Source organism: Limtongia smithiae, assembly GCF_038497785.1.
Source record: "Limtongia smithiae strain NRRL Y-17922 unplaced genomic scaffold V1518scaffold_1, whole genome shotgun sequence".
In the NCBI taxonomy this organism is placed as follows: Eukaryota; Fungi; Ascomycota; class Lipomycetes; order Lipomycetales; family Lipomycetaceae; genus Limtongia; species Limtongia smithiae.
The window spans coordinates 1,286,134-1,310,797 of NW_027117622.1; the positions used below are offsets into that span (position 1 = coordinate 1,286,134).

Here is a 24,664-nt window from a genome sequence, read left to right on the forward strand (position 1 = left end):
CATGTGTTTGTATGTGCGCATGCAATGCGCGCATTCTGTTGTTTCGGCTCGATTCTCGTCACGGCGCGTGTTGCGTTTGCCTCACTACTCATGTGGCCACCGAGACGACTGTTGGTCCGACTGCGACCACTACTGCCGCCCTCTTGCTCGTTCGATCGACATCTGAACGATGGGTAGCATATTTATGATATCATATGTGACTATCTGTGAAACTTCATGACAAGCTGATACTGCGGTGGCTACAGCCGTGGCTACAGCAGCTTCATTGTTTGAACTTTGGTGGCGGCGGACACTCAGCACTGCATGTTCCACACGCCATGCCTTGTCGTGTGTCTTATTTGCACCTTCTACACGTTCAAGCACAGCACTTCGACTGGCCACACTTTCTCCTTCAACCGCTAACTGTCATCTAGGGTCATGATGATGGGCAACTCTCCCTTCCAAGCGGGCTCTGCCTTCCAGACCGCCAACACCAGCAATAGCAGCGCCAACAACGGCATGAATTTCAGCACTTCCGTCAACATGTCATCCTCCTTCAACTCTGGTTCCTACCTCACCAAGCTAGAGGCAAACTTCTGCCGCGACTACAACTGCTGTGGCGAGCGACTACCCACGCTTCATGACCTCCTTCAGCACTATGAAGAGGCACACATCGCACCCTCCCCGCCACCCGAGCCCATGTACTACAACCAGCGGCCAATGCAGGTCTTCGAGGCTGTTTCTACAAATGAGGTCTTTCTCTCCCCTGAGACCTCCGACGCTGGTACGCCTATGCTTATGGACGAGGATGAAGAGGAGATGTGCATTGACGATCCCGCTCGACATCTCTACGTGATGGACCACCGCGGCGACGATAAGCCATACAAGTGTCCCGTCATCGGCTGTGAGAAGGCCTATAAAAACCAGAACGGATTGAAGTATCACAGACAGGTAAGCTTGCTTGTTAACAGCAGTCATGCCATCATCCGCTAACATTCCTTACAGCACGGCCATCAAAATCAAATACTTCGCCAGAACGAGGACGGCACGATGACAGTCGTTGCACCCGATAACGAGTTCCCGTACCCAGACTACCCCGGTCTCGAGAAAGACAAGCCCTACCGATGCGAGGTTTGCGGAAAGCGGTACAAGAATCTAAATGGCTTGAAGTACCATCGGGGACATACCACTCATTAAATCAATCTACTAATCAAAAATATGGATCGGATATTAAAAAAAGTCGCAGCCGAGACAAATTCGGCTGGTCATGCTTCATATACTTTTTTTTGCAAAGGAAGAACAAAAGTTTTCTTGCGATGGACTTGTTTCTGTTTCATATCTCTGTCACTTATTTTCATTTCTCATGCGTTCGATAAGTACATACTGGGTCTTTTTTTATTGTTCCTATTTTCGCGAGTAGTGCTGCCAAGCTTGCGGTACCATCCTCGGTGATTTTTTCGTTTCTTTTATGATCACTCTCACCTCCCCCTTCTCTCTCTTTTTTGTTTTTTTGGTTTATGTCACTTACTCTCGAACTGGTGTAATTTGCATTGGGATTGTGTACTTGTATATGTTGTTTTTCCTGCTTAGACTGGGCATGAGTACGGATATGTGTGTTGTTGTGTTGCACCTGCTGCGGAGGACGGACTTCGCTACAAAGTGCAGTGTATATGGTTTGTATGTATGAAACTGCTTATGTCCATGGTACAACTGGAAGTAATAATCATTCAGCCGGCGAGTAGTTGGCTATTCTCTATTAGTAGCTTTATAAGTTGTAAATGGATTGAGGCAGGACGAACCAGTCGAATGATTATCCAACAAATTCGTTGCCCCCCCTGAAATCCTCTCCATCAAACTTTGATTGCGCTCATCGCGCCAAAAACCATCCAAAAATTCATGATAACATGCTGGTTCCCCGCTTTATCCAATCCGTATGTAGTATATTATGCCTCCGCTGCACTTTGACGATCTCCCCGAAGAGATTCTTCTTGCCGTGCTTTTATCACTTGATTCCTTTTCGTTCCTCAATGCCATTCACGTCTGTCAACGCTGGCGCTCGCTTGGTCTTCACGACCATGTACTGCACGAACACATCCGTCGTTGGCTATGCACTGGCGATGGCGAGATTGACAAGTATTTTGAGCCACCGTTGTCTGCTACAGCGAGGTGAGTCGATTGAGCACTTTTGAGTCTGTTAGCATTCCTAGACGAAAGCTAACAAGGCGCAGGACAACGCAGGATTATACACGGTCTCCTCTGAGCCGGACATATGCGCTCTACCTCTATATACTTCGTCGCAAGTTCGTCGGTCTTAGTCTGCGTCCACGGCTCTCGCTATGTTGCTCCAGCTCTACATACGTGCACGAGCACTTTGAGTGTGCAACACACTCGGCAGACGGCCGGTTGTACTTTGTGTTGTCGTGCGACCCGCGCACGCTACCGGCACCAGTGCGCACAGTGCGCGTCTACGACCTGTCGTCGGCACCGCCCCGGCTTGCGCATATTTTTGCACTGACAGGTGATACGCGTCGACACGCACGTATGGTGTCACTTTCACGAGATGTTGCGGCGCTGGCACTAGTGCTGGACGTCGGCTTCGTCGAGGTGTACAAACTGCGATTAAAAGGGTACATACCGTCCGTCGCGGTGGCGACGACGACGACAACAACGACAACGACAACGACAACGACGGCCGCTGCGCAAGAGGACACAGGAGATGGTGTGGCGAGTAAGCCACCACCGTTGCATCCACTTGACGACGTATCAAGCTGCGTACGCGTGTTTGCTAAACAGTACCCGTCTGAGGTACACTCCATAGACGTCGCCTGTGCAGCCGAAATGCTTGTTCTTGGATGCCGCAGATTGTGTGGATTGACTATTATCGATCTCAAAACAGAGCAAGAGATGGATCTTCCTCATTACCGCCTCGATCTGCAGATATCACTGGACGGTTATGATCAGGCACTAGTCCTGCGGGGCTACAATTCCACGATTGTGATTTGTAGTGACGATGAGGACGCATGGGCAGAGAAGAACAGCGTCTGGGGATATTTCGAAGGTCTCATTGAGTCTGCTGAGAGCCAATATGTGCAGCTGGAGCAGGTTAGCCCTTTGGAACGACGGGGCTACTACATTGGTATCAAGGAATTCGAGCCTGGCACAGCTGCGTGGCTGGAAGTGCACGGCGAGCACGGTAGCCAACAAGGCGACGATGCAACGATTATGATGGACGACGACGACAATGCAGCACACAGCGTTGCGGGCAGTCTAATGCATTCGGTAAATGGTGACGCCGAGAGCATGGCGGCGAATCCGGATACACAAGGGCCGAACTTGTACCAGTTACGACTGGCGTACATGACTGACGGTGAATCTTCGCATATGGATTCTGAGAGCAACGACGAGATAGATGAGAATGGCTTGGTTGTCAACATCCCTTCGCCAACACATTTGCCACCGCCACCGCCGCCAGTTGCACCAGCGATCCATGACAATTATGAAGAGGACGAAGATATCGGAGCATCAAAAGTTCTTGCAGAACTTGTCGGCACTCGCAAATGCTGGTTCAGATTGTCCGATGACAAGTCGCAGCTACTGTTTGCCGCTGCTGGCAGCGGAAATGGCATTCGTATGTTCTCGTTTTCTGGCGGATATCTTGAGGCCATTGCGCGGTGTTGCGACGACATGCGCCATCGTCATAAGGATAGGAGCATTGATGCAAACGAGACTGATGGACACCACAATAGTTATGTGAATCATGAAAACAACAGGGACGAGATGGTACATAGCGATGGTCCGTCGGGCAGACAGCGGCTCCCCGCTGAACTGCAACAGCACATGCAAGCTATTGTTCTCCATGATCTGCGCGACCGGCACACTCCGATGCTATCCCGCACCTTTGACATCGACTTTTGGCGACATGGCACGCCAACGGATATGTGGATGATTGAGCCGCCACCGGCGCCTGCTTCATTTTTGCTGTCCCCGACACCAGAGCCGAAGCGCTGTTCAGGTGTTGTCTTGGAGTACGGGGATCATATTGTTATATATAATCTCGTTCCGCCATTGGATAGCACGTATGTAGAAGAGAAGTTGTACGAGATGGACGGCATTGGCGAAATGCGTCTATGCAGCAGCACAAGCAGTGTCATGTAAAATTTATGTCGTAATAATAAAACCGCGTTTATTCTGTCGTCATGCAGTCAAGGTGTTGGTGCCTATTCGCGCTATGCACTTGCAGCTTGCAAGCAAAGGTTGATGACTTAGACCTGCAGGTTCTAGGGGCAAAGTGGTTTTAGCGAAAATTGATCTTGGCTTTGATGTGGCTAGCGCATCAACTCATCGCGCTAGCGAGACCGGATCTGACAAATCAACAACATTATTAGCTTGTCTAATGTCAGAAGATCTAAGTTCTGTTCTAAGTTCTGTTTTCATACGCTTTCGCTACTTAGCCAGGTACAAAGGCTTCCGCGGAGTGTGGGTGGTCTTCGCGAGAACCTGTGAGCATTGTGCTCGCTTCGTAGACAAACGCCGCCAACGGTCCATCAGTTTTCAGGCACAATTCGCTCCAGATAGCGACATAAGCTACATGATGTGGATGTCCGCCTAGATGTATCGTGTGAAGATGCTGACCCTTGTATATCCAGCGCTCTGCACTTTACACCCTACTACGGACATACCGCACATTTTGAACTAACATCGCCTAGTCACATCGTTTCATAGATGGCGCTGGACCTCTTGTCGATGAAACTGTGGCGCAAGAGCGATCCGAATCCGCCAAAAGCAGCCACACTTCTCGAGGAATTCGATGTGCCTCTTGGATATATGCGGTCGGCTCTGGCCTACGTCAAGAAGTCTGAGTTTCAGACCGTGAATCCGAACTGTCGCGCCCGTTATTACACGATCCAGACAGCGGAACTACCATATTGGAATCTCGTCTGATTGTCGAGTATCTTATTGAAACCTACAATCTGTCCAGATAGCTGAGTTTTGAGCTGTAGACGTTGGAGTACTTTCAGATCAAGCAGTTGCTCTTTTTCAAGAGCACTGGATAAAGACCGTATTATGGTCAAGACGTGTAGTGTAAGCATCTACACACGGATAAGATTCCGAGCGCGGTTGAGCAGAATGCGAAAGAGGTCAACCGAGTTGTAGCTGTGCTAGAAACCATCTCGCGGCACAATAACAAGCTACTGCTGGCAGCGGCTGCAGCGACTGACCTTGGATTTTGGGCGGTAAGCTCTCCTACGCTGACTTTGTTTTCGTCCCGTGGCATCTGGTGATCGAGTCTGTGTTTGACCCTACCGAGTTTAATCCAGATGCTTACGCGCTTGTAAAGACGTGCTGATGGCGAAAATTGTTGCGCGACCAAATGCGCGCAAGGCTCTTACAGCAGCGCGCATTCTCTGAGATCAGATCGCTACTGCTCGCTCTGCTCTCCTGCTCTCATATGGCGAAGTATCTAATACTCGGAATAAAAACTCTTGTTCGTCTTCAGACCCCAACTTCCTTCACGTGATGCAGCTGTCTCTGCTGGTGTTTCGCAGTTCTCGCCTCCCAGATCACCGACTTCTGACCTTCCGCGGCATGCAATTTCGGACGTTCATCACGGTCGAGAACGCTACTCGCTGAAATACATGCATTAAGGCCCCTGCAGTCGATACTGCAAATACCTGAACTCAGGGGCGACCGCGACTGATCCAGACAGCCGCACGAAGGGTACCACTTATAGTTATACATCGTCACCTTGCCCAGTCCTCTCCCCCACCGCACATTAAAAATGCCAGCCCGCACTTTCTTTTTCGTCGTTTTGTCCATTTATAGTCTTCTTTTGAGCTGTTCGAAAAGCATGCCTCCGGTACAAGAGTAGACATTTGAGAGAAGTTTTACCTTAGTGACAGAACCTCGCGAGTTCTCGTGCCAGACAATGTCAACCGTACACAGCAAGGCTCAATCTGCAATATTTGCGGAATCCGGAGTGCGCAATGATGGCAGCAGCCACAGTTGAGCTGATGCGAAATCATCGACACATATATGAGCAAGGAGCTGCTCTTGGGCATACTGTCAATTATCATAGAGTGTGTAGCGGCACGGCCAAGACGAATGGCCAAGGCGAAGACTAAGTCTGAGCTCCAAGGAATATGATGAGGGGAGAGTATTCACGTCCACCTAACTCGGTACGACGGTTTCGCGCTGAAGGCACCAACACAACACCACCACCGTATGTCCGCCTGAATACCGTATCCCCTGCTTCGACCAGCATTCAGCAATCTTGTCGCTCTCTTCTTTATATTTCTTATTATGTTCTACCTTTGTCTGAGCGTCCCAACATCTTTTAGGATATGGCAACACCTCCGCTTGTGAGGCAGCTCGCTGCTTAAATGTGAACCGGCTAACCTACCTAGTCTCACTTGCTCGGATAGTGGGGATCAAGACATCAACGAGCAGGCATTTGGGCGATGTGAATGAACATGGCAATAATTTGTTTTTGGCTCTACAAATGGATGGATTTTGTACGGTCAGTACGCAAACTTCCCGTGAGGCTGACTCACTTGTCTTCCCTTTGATTTCTAGCGTATCTCTCTCGCCGGCGGCTCGGCTTCGTGGCATGCAGTGACGGGGCTGTCGTCCATGAGAGCTGGATGATCCTGGTGAATCTTTAGTGGGTATTGACTTGTGCAATTGAATCCCGCACTATGAAGTTAAAGCTGCCGCCCTTGCCACCTCACCGCCGTCCCGAAGATTCCACCATATCGGGAGAATAGGTCAGAGATCAAAGAAAATACCTCATCTGAACTCGCTCTTCGGTTGTTACATCGATACTCATATATCTGATTTACTACGAGACCTTCTGCCTCAGTCTACCTGGTATACTGTGCAGCACATTATCTTACATCCGTTGTCAAAACTGAATTATGCAGATGCTGGACTATATACTTTCAGCGGCAGCACTACTCTTAGGTGCTTTGGCCTTTTGCCGCGCCCTATCTTCCCGCGCCTGTCGTCGCTTCACGACCTCCACATTTTCAATGGCAAATTCAACCACAAGTCTCCGCTTCTTCATGTCCTCCTTATCCACAAGAGCTGCAGCTTTCTTGCCATTCTTTTGTAGCTTCTGCTTCTTTTTGGGACTGCCCTCGTCATCATCGGCATTGTCGTTGCCATCAGCAGTGCCTGGCTGGGTCTTCCATTTCTCAATGTCCTTAAGGCCAAGTTCGCGAGCATTGAGCCAGCGTAAGCCCATGAGCGCAAGCCGATGTGTAGCATATTCAATGAAACCATATCCGCGACTCCGTCCAGTACCGGTTGACTTATCCTCAACGACAACCTTGGCTTGTTTGACAACACCGAATTTCTTTCTCTTCTTGTAATCCTGTCCCCGTGCCTGGTCCAGTGACTTTGAGCGCGCAAGCTCCTCCTTTGTGAGTGGTGCGCGCGTGCCGGCCTTCACCTCCTCTGCGAATGCCACAACAGCATGCCGTGCGAGAAGCTTGAGATCCGCTTCGCTCCATCCACGAGCCATATTGCGGACAGCAAGACGCGTTAATGAGAGATGCAGTGACGGATTGGACGCGAGTAACTTGCGTCGCAGCGCCAGAGATTGCTCCCGAATCTGCATATCCTGCTTGGTCATTGCTGCCGCAAGAGCTGATCCAGATGTCACGCGACCTTCGTTGAGGAGGAATATATTGCGCTTGTCAGATTTGCCCGCATCGGCAGCACCAGACGCAGCCGCGGCAGCGGCAAGGCGACTTGCGGCAGCAGCAGTCATGAGCTTAGTCGCCTGAGTCCTGGCAACTGCAGGTGTAATCGACAGCACGCGAGAGTCAAGTACATAGCGCGCGTCAATGTTGTCGCCGACAAGGATCGAGTTGGAAGCAACTTGCTTCGGTGCGCCGGCGAGACATACAGCGTAGTCGTCTTTGTTTTTGAAGCACACAAAAGCGGTGCCGCGGGGAAGTTCGGTTTCTCTGTCGATAACTGGAAGCGCATATTTGATGGCGCCAAAATTTTCGGAGAAGTGCGAGGTCAGAGATTCAGTGGTTGTGGAGTATGAAAGATTGCGAATGAAGACTGTAGATTCAGTATTCTGGTCCTTGACGCTGGGGTCACGCATTGGCTTGGCAGTTGCCGGCTTGGCTTCCTCGTCGTCCTCTTCAGACTCAGACTCAGACTTCGCCGAGGCATCGTCATCGTCATTCTCAGCCTTGATCGAAACATCGTCCTTCGACTCGGATTTGATGATGACGTCGTCGTAGTTGACTATCTCATCGTCATCGACAGGCTCAGATTTGATCGAAATATCGTCGTTATCTGACTCTGATTTGATGGAAACCTCATTGTCACTATTATCAACATTCTGCTCATCGTCGCTGTTGTCCTCGTCATCGGTATCCATGTTCTCATTACCGAGTTCTAGACCGTCGTTCACATGCTTCTCCCAGATGGTTTTCTCAACCGCAAAATCAACAGCAACAGTACGGCCGTTGATGACTTTCCCGTTGACTTCCTTGATCGCGCGCACAGCGGAGCTCTGCTTTCGCAAAGTGACAAACGCGAATCCGGACATTCTGCCACCAGCTTTGCGTGGAATTAGGCACTCCACCACTTTTCCATAGGGACTAAACAGTTTAGCAAGCTCGACATTGTCGCGGACAGACCACGGCAGGTTGCGCACAATGAGCCGCGGCCTGCGTTTGATAATCTTTCCGTTCTGGTCAACCTCCTGAATGATGCTTGGTGTGGCCGTAGTGACGGGCGCAGACTCGTTTCGCTTACGCTTGAGAGTGCCGCCTTGTTGCTCCTTATCATCGCTATGACGCTCACGTTTTCGCGCAAAATCGACTCGAAGCACGCGGCCTTCCAGCTTGTACGCGCCGGAACGCACTTCCTTGAGCGCCTTCTGAGCATCCTCTGCGAGAGCAAAAGTGACAAATCCAAATCCTTTGGATATTTTGGTAGCCGGATCTGTGACAACGACGGTGTGCTTCACCGGACATATGTCGGAGAAGAACTCGGAGAGTGTGTCGCTAGTCGCAGTGGGAGGAAGAGAGCGCACGAAGAGTGTTGAATTCTCTTCAGCAGCAGAGGGTCTGGTGGTGATAGTAGCTGCGACAGCATTCATCGTCTTTGTAGAATCAGCTACAACAGGCGCCTCCTCTTTCGTAGACATAGCCGAGCCCTATTCGAGAATTAGGAACCGGAGCAGAAAGGCTCACTGCGCGTCTGTACCTCAATTTTTTACGATGCCCTAAAATTTTTGGCGGTTGGGAGTTTAGAGTTTGCGCTGGGACGTGCGAAATTGTGATTCAGAGCACGTGTGCACACTCCGCGACTAGTACAAATTCACTACATTTCTGACCGCATGCGCTGTAGTTCCGACATGGCGTTGGCAAAAGTCCTACGCTGTACAGGTGCGTTCACAGGAGCATTCCGTGGCGCTTTAGTGGACGACTGTGGTGAAGGGCTGCGTGCGGGCGCCGCGGTGGCGGATATGTCTTCCGCTGCGGTGTCGTCATCGTCAGCGGCGGCGTCGCTGCCATCGGTCGCCTGCCGTGGTTGCACGATAGGCATTTTGGTGCGACTCTGCTCCTTGAGCTTGCGCATGTACGCTGCGCTGGCATCATTTCTCACAATAAACGGATCGGTGATGGCGGCTCTGAAGCGGTGCACCTTGCGGTCGCCGAAGCCAGGCAACGCAGAGAGCGAGCGGCCGCCGTCAGCGACGGCGTTGTGCAGGCTGCCAAAATTCGAGATCAGATTCGCGGCGTCGGTCTTGTTTATTCCGCGAATTGCCGTGAAACATTCCTGGATCTGCGTTGCGTAGTCGTCCTTTTGCGGGGCTTGGATGGCGGTGGGAGGGATGGACTTCAGTCGGGCCAGGAGCGAGACGTAATTGGCGGCTTCGCGTATACTGCAGTCGCTCAGCAAGTCAAACACAGAAGTATGTGTGTTAAAACTAACCTCCAAGCAAGTAAAATGGTGAGATTGTTGATGACACCAGTCTTCGTGAGAAGCTTGAGCGACTCTTCGTGATTGTCGATATCGATGACGACCAGAAGTACGCGCACCCGAAAGTTCCTGGGCAGCTTTGTGATCCGATTGAAAATATATTCGGGATGAATACGGTGATACTTGAGGCTGTCAACCCAAGTATTAGGAGGGCAGAATATCAAATGGGGATACAGCAAGAGCGTACCTTAAGAAGAGCACGGCCGTGGACGGCTCTACGACATAGTCCGCGGCGATATCGCCAAACTCCCATGACACTCCTCGGATGTTCTGGAGTAGTGGATTCTTTTCCTGGCGAGGACTAACAATGACTGAGAGGCCGCCAGAGGGGCCGAGACGGCGGGGTACGGGCTGTCGCGGGGCAGCTGCGTTAGCGCCCACTGTAGGTTGTGGAAGAGCAGAACTAGACTGTGCAGGTGCCGGCGGAGCAAGCCGAAGGGACTGTTGCGGTGGCGCTGGACCAACTTCCAGCGCGTCAAGCGCACGGAGATCCGCGTCGTCGAGTGCAAAGTCGGCGTCGTCGAGGTCCATGTGGGCGCGTGAGTAGGATCATCCAGATGCGATGAGATGCAGATGCATCGAGCACGACTGTGAGCCGCGTGAGTCTACACGTCACATCGAGTCACAGTGACACGTGCCAGTTACACCAGCCGCGCGCACACACACCACTACATTCCTGTGAGCGAGTCACATTCTCGACGCGTTGTGTACGCGCTTCCGCATGTGGCTGCGGCGCATTGCCGCAGCGACGGCGCGTGCGCCGGTCACCCACGCGCCGCGCTTCCCGGCGCAGTTTCTTCTGGTTCTCGTTCGCCGACGCGTCGCTCTTCGTTCTTTCTTCCTCTTCCTACTCCTCCTTCCTCCTCCCCATCCCCCCTCCACACCACCACCCTCCGCAATGTCCGACGCGCGCTCTCCTGCAAAACTTCCGCGTCGGCCTCTGCCTCCGCTCCCGCTTCCGCTTTCGCTTGCAGCGCAGCCGCCCGCTTCCATACGCGCACCCGACGGTTCCTCCTCCTCTTCTCACAACATCATGCGCTCGCTCTCCTCCGTCCACCTGCCGCCGCCGCCGCTCTCCGCCATCCCGCTCAACGTGCCACTGCCGTCGCAGAACGCGGCGAATGCTGCAGCGCCTGGGTCCGCAGCCGCAGGCACTTCGAACGGCGCGTCTGGCCCGACCGGCTCGCCTATCAAGCAGCGCGTGCCGTACGCCTCCTCGCTCGCCTCTTCTGCCGCAGCTGCCCAGCACATATTTTCCGCTCCATCTCTCGCCACGCTCGCCGCGTCAGCGTACTCAGCGAAGGAGAACCTTGCACCAGACGATCCTCTGCCCGCGACCGAAATTCCTGCGCCCCATCTCATGCCGCCAATCTACGACGATGGTGATAAGCCGCCGTTTTCTTACGCGACACTAATCGGTATGGCCATTCTACGCGCGCCAAATCGACGGCTCACGCTGTCGCAGATATACAAGTGGATTAACGACACGTTCGCGTACTACCGCAACTCGGACGCAGGATGGCAAAACTCGATTCGCCATAACCTGTCGCTGAACAAGGCGTTTTCAAAGCAGGAGCGACCAAAAGACGACCCTGGAAAGGGCAATTACTGGATTGTTGAGCCCGGGTGTCAATATCTGTTCATGAAGGGTCGGCAGCAACGCGCCAGGCCGGGCGGGGGACATCAAGTCGCTACTGCAGGATTTCATTCAGAGGCGTACAGTGCCGCCGCGAGTTCGGCTGCTAGTGCTGCTTCTGCGGCCACGGCTTCAATCGCGTCCTCGTCGCCAACTCTAGCTCGCGCGCGCCCCACCCGATCTGCACCGGCAAGAATTTCATCGCCAGTCGCGTCGTCATCGCCAGACATTCACCACGTGTCGCAGCGGCATGGACACAACCACCATCAACAGCATCATCACCAGCAACAGCAAGTGCAGCGGGCTCTGCCAGGACGAGCGGATTTGTTCGCGACCCCCCTGCGGCCAGCGTCAGCTGTTGTTCCGTCGTCTGGGTTGTCAGCAGCTCCCGACTTGTCATTTTCCCATTCCTCGTCGCCGCTGCTGTCGTCTGGAGTATATCCTGCAACGCCAGGTACGTACCATGAGATGCGCTTGCCGACACAGCTGCCGCCATCGTCTGCGTTCTCACCATCGAAGAAAGCGCCGGGGAGAATTACCGGCGCTGAGTGGGCGCATAGTACAGTTATGGATAATAGCGTGTCGCATGGTCTGAGCCGGCAACTGAGCTTTCCGTTGTCAGTTGACATGACGGCGCGGGGTGTGACAGACGTGGACGAGGATGAGTACGACGACGGGCGGATGCCTAAATTCTACGGCGGAGTGCAGGACCCTCCACCAGAGACTAGCATTTCGAACTCACCAAATACGGCGCTGAGAAAGCACCGAGAACACGTGCGATTTTTGACGTCGCCTCTTCTGCCATCTGTGACGGTGGAAAGCGCCGACGCGTCGTCGCCGACGCGTCAGACACGCAACGCGGAAGACGGTACAGGCGCGTACTATGGATCAGGCGCGCCGGCGGCGACAATCAATTCGTCGCCACTTACAGATGGACTCATGCTGCGGTCGCCGCCGCGACTTGGAGGTGGCGCAGGGGGCGGCGTGTCGTTTTCGCCGTTGCGGAAGCTAGGCAGCAACTCGCCATTTGGATCACCTCTATGTTCGTCGTCGCTAGCGCGGCCGGGTCCACAGTACATGTCGCCGAACCGACGACTATTGGCGCAGTCGACTTTTCGGCTTGACGAGAGTGGGGCACCGGTTGTGCCGACGATGGGCTCGGGCGCGATTGTGTTAACAGACGACTACGACGAGGATGTGCATGGCGGCTTAGGGTTTGGCTCGCCGGACAAGAACGGTCGATCGCGGACGTCGTCGTCAGGGACGGCGGTGCAGCCGCAGTTTTATTTTGACGACTTTTTCTTTTACGACCGCCGAGAGGGCAATGGCGGGATGTTGAGTGCGTGCATGGAGCGCCGGAGCAGCGCGACGGAGACGGATGAAGAAGGCGCTGCGGCCGGTGGCGGCTGCGCTGCTGATGGTGAGAACTCCAGCGGCGTGGCTATGCAGGGCGCCGGCGTTGGTTACGGCAGCGGACGCCAGATGGCGAAGGCCGGAGCGGTGGTTAACGCAGACGTGTTTGGCGTGGACGTGACGCAGGTTGTGCAGCGCGCGATGCAGATCAACCGGCAAAGATGGGAGCAACAGCCAACGATGTACGCGCTACCAACTGGAGAGTCCGGGATGGCAGCAGCAGAGCCGGCGGTGCCGTTGCAGATGCTGCAGCCAATGTCGGCGGCGCAATCGATGATGCCGACGATGGAGAACCCGAACAAACGGCGGCGCGAGGAGGACGACGAGGATGAAGAGGATGAGGGCGGAGCGCGGTCGCATGTGATGTTTCGGACGATGACATTTTAGTGGATATAATTTTTGGGCGTGTACGATACAGGACGATGGACGAGGAGGCGGTTTTGTGAAGAGCGAGCAAGAACGTGCATGTAAATTATGTGATGATTTGGTTGTGCTTACTGATAATGGCGTTTGTGTTTTTTGAGCCAGAGTGTTTGATATTATGCAAGAGTAGTTTATTGACCGTGAATATCCGTAGCCTTTTGTGATGACCCAATAGTGTACAGCGAAAGAACAACCGTGAGAGATAGTATACAAGCGTAAGTAGACGGTGCCGCGCTAGTCGGAGCTGGCACAACCTCTGCAGCCACAGGTGACGCACTCGACGACCTTGTCGTCAGGGAGCTGTGCCTTTGGCACCCTGCAGATGCAGGTGGCGCGGAACGTGTTCTCGGAGCTCTGGATGCAGCGCAGGCAGCACAGTTTCTCGTAGCCCTGCTTCTTCCACTTTGCAATAAGATTCGCGTCGGCGTAGCCCTGCTTTAGCAGCCACTGGTAAAGCTCCGTCGAGATGGCCTCGCGTGTGTAGTAGAGGTCGTAGACGTAGCGCGAGCGCTGGTGCGTAATCTGAAAGACTGGCCAGAGAGCCTCGTTCGGCCGGCGGCCGTCAGAGGACGCGAGCTCGACATCCTTTAGGCGGTTGGCAAACTCAAGCAGCGTGTCCTCGATCTCTGCAAACCCAGTCGGCGGCTTTTTTGTACGTTGTGTCTTGATCCGCGGCATCGTGGCAGCGTGGCAGACAGCCTTCGTTTTGTTCGAAAGCTGGGAACTGTGACGGCGTCCAACAGTACGTGATTATCACGTTGATCAGCACGTGACGCGTGCTAAGAATCACGGAAGCACGCGCTGCGCAACATCCTACGGCAGTAGGGTTCGGCGCGGCCCCTGTGCCAGGGGCAACGCCGAGCGTGACGACGCCCAACGGCCACGCAGGGCTATGCCGTATCGGGGTCCATTACGCGAGTGCTCCAACGCAGCAGAGCAGCAGGCCTACTCAGCAGCTCGTATTCGCCCTGCTGTGCTGGCGGCGGCGTGAGAAAATAGAGTAGCGCGACAGTGCAGCGAGCGGCAGCGGCAAAAGGAGGATGCAGGCGAGAATTGGCGCGCGAATTAAAGGCAGCTCAATTAAATTATTCGATGATTGCGCGCGCGTTTGCCCTAAGCTCCTGAGACGCAGCCAGGCCCGCGCAGACGACCACGGCGGCCGCGGCGAGGAGGACGGGCATGGCAGGGCTAGTAACGAGCACTGCGAGTGGGCAGACTGCAAGCACGCCAGAGAGCAATCGAGCGCGTGTGTGCGGTGGATCGCCATGCAGGAGCACTCGAAAAAGCAAGTGCGCAACGTGCTGCTGCACGCTGCCGCACACTGTACGGACGGGCTGCTTCTTCACGGTCCCAGCCTAACTTTCCCTCCTGCCTTCCTCTGCTCCGCCTCCTCCCCCAGACGCCGCCCCTCTACCGCACGCAATGGCAGCCTTCAGACTTCCACGGCGCGTGTCGCGCGCCATTGTGGTCTTCCTAGCCACCACCATCATCGTCGCGCTCTACATCCGCACCGCCAACCGCGGCGACGGTGACGTCTTCAAACCCGATTACGAGCTGCCGGATTTCGACAAAGGTGACTTCCCTCTGCATTCTTCGCCCTCCTCCGTGCGTCGCCGAGCTCGTTCTAACCTCGTCTCCGCGGCGCCGCTGGCGTTGCGGGACTTCGCAGTCATCGAGCAGCTCGACAATAGCAACCCCCTGAGCTTGCAGGCCGTCGACGAGATTCGCACACTACTCACCCGCTCCCCAGGTCAGCAGCGCATTCTACTTCCTTTCTCTTTTCAGTAGCTTTCTTGCTGACATTTTCCGCAGTCGTTATCTTCTCAAAAACATACTGGTATGTCCCGCAAGTCAGACAACGGACCCCCCTAGAGCTGCGCCTCATTTCACACACTAACCCACGCTTCTCCTCTCAGCCCGCACTCCCGCTTCATCAAATCCCTCCTCCGCGACAGCTACTCCATCTCCCCATCTCCGCTCGTGCGCGAACTCGATCTCGACGCCTCGGGCCCGTACATCCAGGCTGCGCTCAAAGTCATCTCCGGCCGACGCACCGTGCCAAACGTTTTTGTTGGCGGCAAATCGCTTGGCGGCGGCGATGAGATGCGTCTTCTCCATGCGCAGGACCAGCTTGCCCAGGAGTTTGCAAAGAACGCTGGCCGACGGTTTGATATATCGCGAAAGAATGTAGATTCATAGGCGCTGGATTTTTATGCCATGAAATATACCATGTTATGCTACAGTACTGCCTATGATACACTTTGTACTCCTCTACTACTCCTGTTCGTCTTTTACATGCGACTCGCGAAACCACCAGTTTACCTAATATTCGCGTTGTTAGCCCGTGGTCTCCTCCCTTGGACACACGCAGAGTACTCACGCTAGCCGTCGTACCCGTACCCACACTTTCCACCTCGTGCCACCACCGCGCGGGGATGTATAACCCGTCCCCGGCAGCAAGCACAATCTCGCCCGCGAACGTTGCCTCTCCCTCCTCGGCCTCCTCGAAATTCTCATTCCCAAAGGCTCCGCTCCGTCGTCGCCCTGCTGCTGCACCCGCTTGCACGGGCGGCGCCCATAATGCAACCCGCTTGCGTCCCGCGACCATCACGTATAAATTATCATTCGGATCAAAATGTCGCGGCGTGTACGTCTCGCGCCCGATCCACGCACTGCACGCGTACACGTCCTCCTGTTGCGGCATGTAGTACCCCCCCTTATCCGACGACGCCATGATGACATCCTCTCGCAAGGCAGGCAGTGCGTCCAGCAACGGTGTCTGCGCGAGATACATCGTCGCATACTCACGCGGCACATCCGGCGTGCTCACGAGGCGCACAAACAGGGACAACGGCACTCGCGTGCGCATAAACTCATCATTAACACTGTCACCGCCGCCGCTGACCGCGCCGAGCTTGTACCGTCCCCGCTCAACGTCCACAAACGGGTCTTCCCCGTGCGCTTTGATCCGCTCCAGAAAATACGCCGCGTTGAGCGTACGCTCAACGACACCCTCCTCCTGTGCAGGCAGAGTCCATCGAGAGAGTGCGGGAAGTCTGGCGTACGCGCCTTGCAGCACGCACGGCCTTCCGCGGCGTATGAACTCATTCACGACCGAATTCCGCACGCTGTAGCTGCTACAATCAGCCGCCAGCTGGCGCAGAATCGAGATCGCCGTCCTCGTCATCTCTCCTGTCCCCAACCGCACTCGATATCCGCTATCCGCAATCGTCCCGGCGCTAAGTTCGTTTGTTCACGTCAGCACCTACGAAAAATTCTCCTGTCATTTCCCACGTCTTGGCGGTCTCCATGTGTTTGACAGCCCTAACCCGCAGTCAAATTTAATCTCGCTTCATGCGAATGCGTGGTCACATCTGGCAAGTCCTAAATCCATTTTCCAATCATTTATTTTTCATTGTATCATCTTCAAGCATCATATCAAGCGATCATTGCAGAGGTTCTCGCAGCCATCATTATCAATCATCTTCCAAAATCAATCCAAACTTTGTTCACATTCTCAATGCGTGGCCCTTCAGTCGTATCTCCTCGCACGCTACGCAAACAAGTGTTCCATCATCTCGAAGGATGAATCCATCATCTCCAAACGGTATGGTGCATTCCTGTACTTGTTTTAATTAGCTCTTCTCTCTTCTTTCCACTTCTCTTAGATCTCAAAAATCACTCCAACAGGCGGATGCGGCTTACCTCGCAGCTGAAGCACGACGAGCACCAATCTCGTCCGAGTACCTTGATAACAACGTCGCCCTCTGGAATCGCTTGGCGGCATTTCCAGCACTTGGCCGAGTACTTCTTCATAAAGCACTCATGGCACCATGCGTGGTCGTCCCGCGCGTGGTATGAATCCGTGCTGGCAAACGGCTTGCTACACCCCGCGCAGAAGAAGTGACCAGCGTGATACGTGTTGGCCATTGCGCTGACAACCTCGCCCTCGATCGGAGTCTGGCACTGTTTGCATCTCGGTGAAAACATCTCATGGTAGTCTAGATGGCAGTACACCATGCCATCCTTAGGGTAAAACGCCGCGTGCTCGAGTGACAATCCGCAAAACGCGCATTGGAAACATCCGGGATGGAATTTCTTGCCCATAGCTTTGAGAATCGTCTTTGTGCTTTGTAGCGATCCATGGCACTGTGCACACATATTAGAACTGTTGTCAGTGCTCTCAGTGGTTCTGTGGGTGCCGACTCTTCCGTTAGCGCCAGCTAGGCTCACGCCAGAATCATGCGTCGTCGTCCGGGTGTGATATCCATTTGCCGCGTTGCTACTCTGTGCATTTTTATCATGAGACGCACCTGAGTGCTGATGATGATGATGTGCACTATGTTGTCCCGGTTGCGTCATTTGCTGTACGGGCTTTCCTGGGCTTGGATTCATGTTGACAGAGTACTCGTACTCGTCTCTTGGGTACTTTGGCGCCGACATCCGGTATGGCTGCTCGCCGGTTGATTCATAGTTAGTCGTGCCCAGCGAAGACGCAGTAGGTGGTGGCGAGTAACTCCACGCCGAGACGTCGGTAGGAGCTTCATCTTGTCGCTGCGATTCATGCACAACTATATGTGGCAGCCGTCCACTACCACGAACACAGGCACCACCTGTTGCGGGCAAGGATGCCGGCATACCCATGTTATTTCGCTCACTTCCAAAATACCGCCTCAATGGACTCTTTGACGGACTATTCCCAGACCGCGATGTTCCCGATTTGGAAAACACGGACGCAAACCCATTTCGGCTGCCGTTGCTCGGAGCGCTGAAGTTCTCGTTGACGCTGCTGTTGCTGTTGTTGCCGTGCGAGTACGCTGAAGAACGGCTTTCTAGACCAACAAGATAGCGCTCTGCATGTCTTGTTAGTTTCAAAGCGGGACGAAGAAGGGGTGCATAGCGCACCAAAGCGCAAAGTGTGCACGTACTCAAATCGTCCTTGGACATGTATGTCTTCCTCGAAGCGTCCATGGCGACAAACTGCTGAACTTGCTGCTATACGGCTCTCTCACCGCCGCTATAAGATTTGTAAAAAAATCAGGCGTTGCGAGCTGTTTCGTGAGAGAAGAGAGTGAATCAGAAGCAAGCGATGAAGCCAGGGAGGAAGAGCGACAAGACGGAGAAATTTGCAAATCGTCGGCCAACCAGAGCGTTAGATCAAATATATGGGGGGAGGGGAACGCTTGCCGCCGGGTCCCGGCCCTGGCTTTGCTGTCTGGGGACGAAACAACGGGAAAAGCGATCGGTGGTTCTCCCTTGCTCGCAGGCGTCGCTTGTTTACAAACTCGTGTCTGCAGCAAACAAGCGGCTGTTGCCATGGCGACTATCAGCTGACGGTACGTCAGTCCGTGCTTTCAGTACCACATGTCTGCCTATAGGCGAACTGTCCGCTAGCGAGGGTAAAATGGAGCCAATAAGCGCCCACTTCCAATGCCGCTTGTCTGTACTATGATATAACCTTTGTCCCTATGGGTCGCGTTCGCGTCTGCTGCCGTTCATCACAAATCACGCGCCAACCGGGTTTTCTTTAAAATCGCGTACCGTGTACGCATATAATCATCAGATCCTGGATCACAATGAAGAGCCTTGTTAATATCATTTCTACGGGTCAAGAAGGGCTGCAGATAGATATCCGGCGGAGCTTCCGATGGCCCGCGCCCAGCGTGAGCTTGCGGGAGCTAAAAGTACTAACCCCGCCCTGGTGCCCATTTGCTCACTATATAGTCATGTGATGGCGCACAACTATGGTCTTCGAGATGAACATTGACCGATGCGAACACACAGAACCCGGTCCACAGAGACAGGATTGATAGTCACCGTGCTGGCCGCGGTGTCTACCTAATAAACAACTCCGTACACTCCTTGGTAATTTAGCACGCCTTTCTCTCTGCCCGATCTCCCCGCCAATTCGCAAAAATGTCCTCGACCGATCCCTCCGCCCAAATCCCTGTCCCGCGCGAGCTCCAAGCACAGGAAGACCGGCTCCACCAAATAATCGAAACCATTCTCGAACTTGCCATCAGTGTCCATGACTACGAATCCGTCGCACAAAGTCGCGACGCTGTCGTCGCGCGCGTCAATTTGTTCACATCCCAACTCGCCGAACTCGAGTCCGCCGCGCGCGAGTCCCTCGCTGACGTGCTCGTCCCCCGCGAAATTATCCAGTACATAGAGGACGGTCGGAACCCGAACGTGTACACGCGTGAGTTTATCGAGTTGCTCGTCAAGCAGAACCAGTTTGTCAACGGCAAGTTGCACGCCATGCGAGATTTCAGGGATGTTCTAGCTGATCAGATCCGGGAAGCATACCCTGAGCTCTCCGCCGAGGTCGACAATGTTATCAGCAACACTGGACCGAGCTTCCCACCCATCCCAATCAATGTACCACCGCAGACTGACACAGAGGGAAAAACTTAATACATTCTATCCAACTAAAATGCTCAAACTGCAGCGAAAAACTAAAGCAACCAGGCTTGTAACACTTTCCTGGCCATTGTACATGCACCTTATGTGTAACATTAATGTAGACGATTCTGGAGCCCAAGAATCATCTGCCGCTGCGGAACATTGGGATTTTCCATCGCGAATACGACGTCTTCTACCGCCATACTTTGAACGATGTTCCGCATAGTCAATAACCGAACATCTTGTCCGACGAATCTCTGCACTAGGCTTCTTTCACTAATGTCCCACACATCCACAGTTGTTCGGTTGAACACAATAAGCTTCTCCTGCACGACCACGGCGTCTTCCACAATACTCGGAAAGATAAGCGGTTCGTATTCAATCAGCTTGCCATCGCTGCTGCATATGACGAAAAATGTTGAAAAGCAAAAAAGAAACTCATCGTCGGAGATCTTAATCAAGGAGATAGCTTTTGTCGCTGAGTTTTGGCACATCGACTCTACCTTATCGCTAATGTCCAGATTCATCGAGCCAGTCGGAAAATTGATCTTGGCTGGTGAGTCGAGTAAAAAGCATTTAAATATAGCTACATATACGTCAGTACTAAGCCAATCTCATAATCCAAGCCCCAGCACTTACCTCTGTCTTCATCTGTTCTGCTATGTATAATTATGCAGTTTTGCAGAATCGTAACGTTCAGGCAAATACCGTCCATTGCTGTCATTCGATATGAACGCAGTAGTTCGCGACCTACGAGCAAACCGCCACGTCCGTGACAAACCTCCCGCATTTCTAACAGTAGCCTTCGTCTCTCTCCGTCAGCCAGATCACGCATATTAGACTCGTCAAACGACGTTCGCTTTCCGCATATCAGCTCCAGCAGATTTACGGAAATCTGACCGGTCGACTTTGATCTCACTGCAATCATGACCCGGTAGTCGTGAATGCCAACGCTAAAAGACAACACGTGCGAAATTCCCAATTTCATTGGCGTCAACAGAACTCGTAATTCCGCATTACACGCGCCAATCCATTCGTTATAGATCGTCTCATATACATGTTGGCCCAATTTCTGGTAATTCTTGAAAGGATTTTCATCAAAGACTCGAGAAACCGCAAAAGCATACAAACTCTCGTGAGCAAGAAATATTAAAACGCCAAATTCGGGGAATAAATGCATTTGCTGCACGCTCAACCGCAACGCAATCGGCATCCAAATTTTAGGGTTTCCATCCGACATAACCAAGCCGTCATCGTACCCCAAAATTGTGTACCGCTTGCCGTCATCAATGAGTCCTAATTCTGCTCGGGTAAATGACGCTGCGCAATTCACCCGCTTCCATGCAAGTGGTCGTTCATAGACCGTGCTCGTAGGGATGGGTGGAAGCGCAAACGACGTTTCACTTAGAGATAACAGGTCAAACGGTTCGCGATCACGGGCAAGCTGAATCTTACGCGCTGTGATGGCTTCCAAAATCGCCGCATGCCATGCCAACCGTGCAACCTCTGTCGGTGCTTGTAGTTCGATCTCCGATCCGCTCGTTGCGACTATAAATGGATATAATCTGCGGCTATTGCCTTCGCTTATCGAGTACTTGAAAATCTCCAGCGGATCCGCTATCTGGAAGTATTGACTGCGAAGCCATGGCGAAGGTAAATCTTCATCCTCCCTTATGTCAATTGGTTCCTCCTTGTCCGACAGCACCTGCAGGTCATCGATGACCGTATAATCTATGACTTCGCCCCCAGTATCCGAGAGCGAAAGTAAATAATTGTCCAATAGTATGAGCTGCCGAACTTCAGTCGTCTGTAAATCATGAACCCGCAATTCGCCCGCTAAATAAATTTTTCGGTCTTGTTCATCAAGATTCCAATTCTCCCTATACCTGGTATCCCACGATGTAAAACCTTTCAAACGTTCAAAAATTTCGTCTCTCTCTATCAATTTGAGCGTATTGTATAAATCCATCATCCTCGTGCACATCGACTCTAATCTGGTACTCTGAGGTATGAGATGAAACAAGCAATTATATATCCAAAGTTGACTGAAAACGATCCACGGTTGCACTCCTGGACTAGACGTTTCAAAATCCTGTATCGACCGTCCCCAGCTAGAGGACAGCTTCGCATCAAACCATGCGTTAACCCAGTCGGCATACTCGCTCACACACTGCGTAAAAAGCTTGTCCGCTTGGGCAAACCATTTAAGTAATTCGTTTTCTATATGACGATCGGATGGTGAGGAGTAGAGTTGCTTCACTAATGGCAAGTAGAGTAATTGCAAACTCGTTTTGAAGATATCAGTCATTTGTTGCATCATTCTCGCAACCGGATGCCCAGGCTCTGTCTTCACTTCTTCCTCAAAATTCACGATCAGTAGCTTGAGGCGCGTTAAAAATATATACTCTGCTTGCAATAAATGATGTGCACTTTCGCGCATTGCAGAGCAATTAGCCGGTAACAGTCCAAGAGTGGGTATTAACACATCCATAATGTCCTCGTCTTCATCGTTAGCACTATCTCCGTTCACCGATTTCTTACTGTTGGGTCTAACGTCTTCTCGCCGCTGGTGAACCCGTGGGTGATAAGAGTGAAGATCGTGACTGCCTGTTTTTGCCACTGATGAAGTTCGATTGTCTATGGTACCAGGTGATTTACTGGTGTGACGGCTCGACCTCACAACAGTAGGAATCGTATCGTCCTCAGACCGATGCAGTCTTGACTGGTCCGAAGACGATGTAACTGGACGTTCGTCAACGATAGGTGATCGAGAGTTTCGCTGTGCTTCCTCTGCAGGCACTAGTCGAGTCGGGTAGTCATCAGCAACAGACACTTGAGGCGACTGGCCGGAGCCACAAGACTTGAGCGAAGAGCTGATATCTTCAACTGCAGGCGATCGGAACTTTCGTCTCGCGTCGTCTGAAGTCGGAACACGAGTGGGAGAGTCATCGGTAGCAGACGGTTGGCCTTGCTGACTTGAACTGTGAGGTTTGCTTCTAGAACCTGTAATCTCATCGACTGCAGACGATCTCGACCCAAGATTTTCGTTAGCCCGAATTGAGTGACGTGCCGACTTTGAGTTACGTGTCTCAGAAGAGTCCGGACGGTCAAACTGTTCATCCATGGAGCTTGACCGCTCTACCTCCGTTCTTGGCCTTCTGTCCTCCGACGAGGAGACTCTGGGTCTATTGTCTGTAGATTGCTGTGTCTCGATTCTTTGTGATTCTCGTTCCAAAGACTGTGCCGCTGTTGCTGACGCGCTACTCGAAACTGACGCTGCATTGTGCGATGACGATGTTTGAGACCGCTCCTGGACGGGCGACCTGGACGGTGACGACTCATCACCGTAGTCACTAGATGCTGGTGAGGTGCTCTTCTCAGATCCCTTGCGAGAAGACTTTGACTGCGATTTCTGATGTGACGATAGCGGCCGCGATGACCGCTGCCCATGTAACACAGTCGGGACTTCCAAAGTTGGCGACTCGGTGACATATGTCTGTGACAGTCGCTTTAGTGATTCTGAACCACGCAGAGCTGGCTTGGGTTCTGAGTCCATTTGCTCTCTCTGCGGTCGATGAGACGAACTGCGGGAGCTAGTTTGAGAAGTAGACGATAACGATCTTGAATGAGTCCGAGGGTTGTGGGAAGACGTAGTTAATATGTGAGTACCCTCATAGGGGGACTGCTGTGGCCGCGCGTGTGATTCCTCAAGCCCAGACTGCTCCCCTTCTGAGACTGCCGCCTGCCGCGAGCTTGATCTCGAAGTCTTCAAACGGTCGTTTGTGGGCGCTGTGCCTGACTGAGATAGTGCAGAGGTCATTAATAATGACTGGCTTGGAGGATTGGACATCGGTGACACTGCAGGCGCTTGCGGAGCTATTGCCACTCCAGTGCGCTCGACAATCGGCTCAGGAGCTGCCGTTTGAATAATCACGGAGTGCCGCTTTTCCCTATATGCCGCCGACGGACGTATGAAGTCATTGACTACAGGAATCTCCTGAGGAGTACTAGACGGCTTCTCTTCCAAAGACAGACTCATGTCTTGCCGAGGCCTGCGCCGAGGTGGTGCGTCCGTGAATGGAGATCTATCGTCAAATTCAGTCGGAGAATCTTGCCGCGGTGAGGATGATCGAACGATGGCCGTCTGATTTACGCTAACCTGAGGGGTCATGCTGTTTGCGCCAGAGTACGCAGGCATTGTAGGCTGGTCGTCAGGCATCTGAGAGTAGTCCTGATCTAGTAGTCTGTGAGGATACGTAGCTCGACTTTCAGCGACCGAGGCGGAAACCGTGTGAGGCTCTGCTGTTCGGTTTGTAGAAATCGGAGCGATTGACGGAGGCTGCTGGTGAGTGGATAGAGAGGAGTACGCGTTCGTGCGCTCACTCGGCTGCAGGCGTACGGAAAATGAGCAATGGTCGCGATAGACAAACTACTGGCACAAGGTCGCACTTACCGACTCTGCCACAGGATACCTCGGTTGATCATTTTCAAGAGAAGTAGACGAAATTGCTCCGTTCTGGCCGAGTCGCTTCATGCTCCCGGACATCTTGCGTCGATCCGGCGCGAGGCCGCCGTACGCGGTGTAGAACTCGCACTCTTCGTCGCTCATCGTCGGCCAATTATTCAAGTCGTGTTTGCAAACCTATGTTGTACCATGTACTGTTCACAACTGTGGAATACCTGGAATCGGAAGATCGTAGAAAGGACATGAATAGAAGAGTATTGTAATTGTGGATGCGCGTCCCGTTCAGCCGTGACGCATTACACTTAACACGCGTGTCCTTACAACGCCGGCAG

At 52.9% G+C, this 24,664-nt stretch overlaps 13 protein-coding genes across 13 annotated transcripts; 7 read left to right on the plus strand and 6 right to left on the minus strand.

Annotated features, from left to right (window-relative positions):
- The first annotated feature begins 292 nt into the window (after positions 1–292).
- Positions 293–1,550, plus strand: V1518DRAFT_34684 (uncharacterized protein). The gene is made up of 2 exons (XM_066901194.1): positions 293–930; positions 985–1,550. Exons 1-2 carry the CDS (start codon positions 418–420, stop codon positions 1,174–1,176), a joined length of 705 nt encoding a protein of 234 aa, XP_066762170.1. The 5' UTR covers positions 293–417; the 3' UTR covers positions 1,177–1,550.
- V1518DRAFT_34665 (uncharacterized protein) lies at positions 1,313–1,837 on the plus strand. Its single transcript, XM_066901192.1, has 2 exons — positions 1,313–1,656; positions 1,711–1,837. The coding sequence occupies exons 1-2, from the start codon at positions 1,448–1,450 to the stop codon at positions 1,748–1,750; spliced, it is 249 nt and encodes an 82-aa protein (XP_066762171.1). The 5' UTR covers positions 1,313–1,447; the 3' UTR covers positions 1,751–1,837.
- Positions 1,551–4,418, plus strand: V1518DRAFT_34675 (uncharacterized protein). The gene is made up of 2 exons (XM_066901193.1): positions 1,551–2,145; positions 2,208–4,418. Exons 1-2 carry the CDS (start codon positions 1,925–1,927, stop codon positions 4,132–4,134), a joined length of 2,148 nt encoding a protein of 715 aa, XP_066762172.1. The 5' UTR covers positions 1,551–1,924; the 3' UTR covers positions 4,135–4,418.
- Positions 4,207–4,984, plus strand: V1518DRAFT_34773 (uncharacterized protein). Its single transcript, XM_066901196.1, has one exon. It carries the CDS (start codon positions 4,702–4,704, stop codon positions 4,918–4,920), a length of 219 nt encoding a protein of 72 aa, XP_066762173.1. The 5' UTR covers positions 4,207–4,701; the 3' UTR covers positions 4,921–4,984.
- A 1,923-nt stretch (positions 4,985–6,907) lies between these two features.
- V1518DRAFT_436330 (uncharacterized protein) lies at positions 6,908–9,103 on the minus strand (the record flags this gene model as incomplete). The annotated part of the gene is made up of 1 exon (XM_066906286.1): positions 6,908–9,103. The coding sequence occupies one exon, from the start codon at positions 9,101–9,103 to the stop codon at positions 6,908–6,910; it is 2,196 nt and encodes a 731-aa protein (XP_066762174.1).
- A 104-nt stretch (positions 9,104–9,207) lies between these two features.
- Positions 9,208–10,579, minus strand: V1518DRAFT_34693 (restriction endonuclease type II-like protein). Its single transcript, XM_066901195.1, has 3 exons — positions 10,178–10,579; positions 9,943–10,119; positions 9,208–9,892 (listed from the first exon to the last, which is right to left on the minus strand). The coding sequence occupies exons 1-3, from the start codon at positions 10,519–10,521 to the stop codon at positions 9,328–9,330; spliced, it is 1,086 nt and encodes a 361-aa protein (XP_066762175.1). The 5' UTR covers positions 10,522–10,579; the 3' UTR covers positions 9,208–9,327.
- Positions 10,580–10,782: 203 nt separating this feature from the next.
- Positions 10,783–13,561, plus strand: V1518DRAFT_34816 (fork head domain-containing protein). Its single transcript, XM_066901197.1, has 2 exons — positions 10,783–12,080; positions 12,150–13,561. Exons 1-2 carry the CDS (start codon positions 10,889–10,891, stop codon positions 13,424–13,426), a joined length of 2,469 nt encoding a protein of 822 aa, XP_066762176.1. The 5' UTR covers positions 10,783–10,888; the 3' UTR covers positions 13,427–13,561.
- V1518DRAFT_409540 (G10 protein) lies at positions 13,532–14,344 on the minus strand. The gene has a single exon (XM_066902386.1). It carries the CDS (start codon positions 14,138–14,140, stop codon positions 13,697–13,699), a length of 444 nt encoding a protein of 147 aa, XP_066762177.1. The 5' UTR covers positions 14,141–14,344; the 3' UTR covers positions 13,532–13,696.
- Positions 14,345–14,836: 492 nt separating this feature from the next.
- On the plus strand, positions 14,837–15,846 carry V1518DRAFT_409543 (thioredoxin-like protein). Its single transcript, XM_066902387.1, has 4 exons — positions 14,837–15,035; positions 15,132–15,212; positions 15,275–15,299; positions 15,379–15,846. The coding sequence occupies exons 1-4, from the start codon at positions 14,885–14,887 to the stop codon at positions 15,659–15,661; spliced, it is 540 nt and encodes a 179-aa protein (XP_066762178.1). The 5' UTR covers positions 14,837–14,884; the 3' UTR covers positions 15,662–15,846.
- On the minus strand, positions 15,677–16,725 carry V1518DRAFT_409546 (uncharacterized protein). The gene is made up of 2 exons (XM_066902388.1): positions 15,843–16,725; positions 15,677–15,784 (listed from the first exon to the last, which is right to left on the minus strand). The coding sequence occupies exons 1-2, from the start codon at positions 16,647–16,649 to the stop codon at positions 15,737–15,739; spliced, it is 855 nt and encodes a 284-aa protein (XP_066762179.1). The 5' UTR covers positions 16,650–16,725; the 3' UTR covers positions 15,677–15,736.
- A 126-nt stretch (positions 16,726–16,851) lies between these two features.
- Positions 16,852–18,727, minus strand: V1518DRAFT_409549 (uncharacterized protein). Its single transcript, XM_066902389.1, has 3 exons — positions 18,391–18,727; positions 17,168–18,315; positions 16,852–17,087 (listed from the first exon to the last, which is right to left on the minus strand). The coding sequence occupies exons 1-3, from the start codon at positions 18,431–18,433 to the stop codon at positions 17,016–17,018; spliced, it is 1,263 nt and encodes a 420-aa protein (XP_066762180.1). The 5' UTR covers positions 18,434–18,727; the 3' UTR covers positions 16,852–17,015.
- A 229-nt stretch (positions 18,728–18,956) lies between these two features.
- On the plus strand, positions 18,957–20,018 carry V1518DRAFT_409552 (transcription factor subunit Med10 of mediator complex-domain-containing protein). Its single transcript, XM_066902390.1, has one exon. It carries the CDS (start codon positions 19,379–19,381, stop codon positions 19,877–19,879), a length of 501 nt encoding a protein of 166 aa, XP_066762181.1. The 5' UTR covers positions 18,957–19,378; the 3' UTR covers positions 19,880–20,018.
- V1518DRAFT_409554 (CNH domain-containing protein) lies at positions 19,861–24,659 on the minus strand. The gene is made up of 3 exons (XM_066902391.1): positions 24,321–24,659; positions 20,507–24,254; positions 19,861–20,453 (listed from the first exon to the last, which is right to left on the minus strand). The coding sequence occupies exons 1-3, from the start codon at positions 24,474–24,476 to the stop codon at positions 19,981–19,983; spliced, it is 4,377 nt and encodes a 1,458-aa protein (XP_066762182.1). The 5' UTR covers positions 24,477–24,659; the 3' UTR covers positions 19,861–19,980.
- Positions 24,660–24,664: the final 5 nt, after the last annotated feature.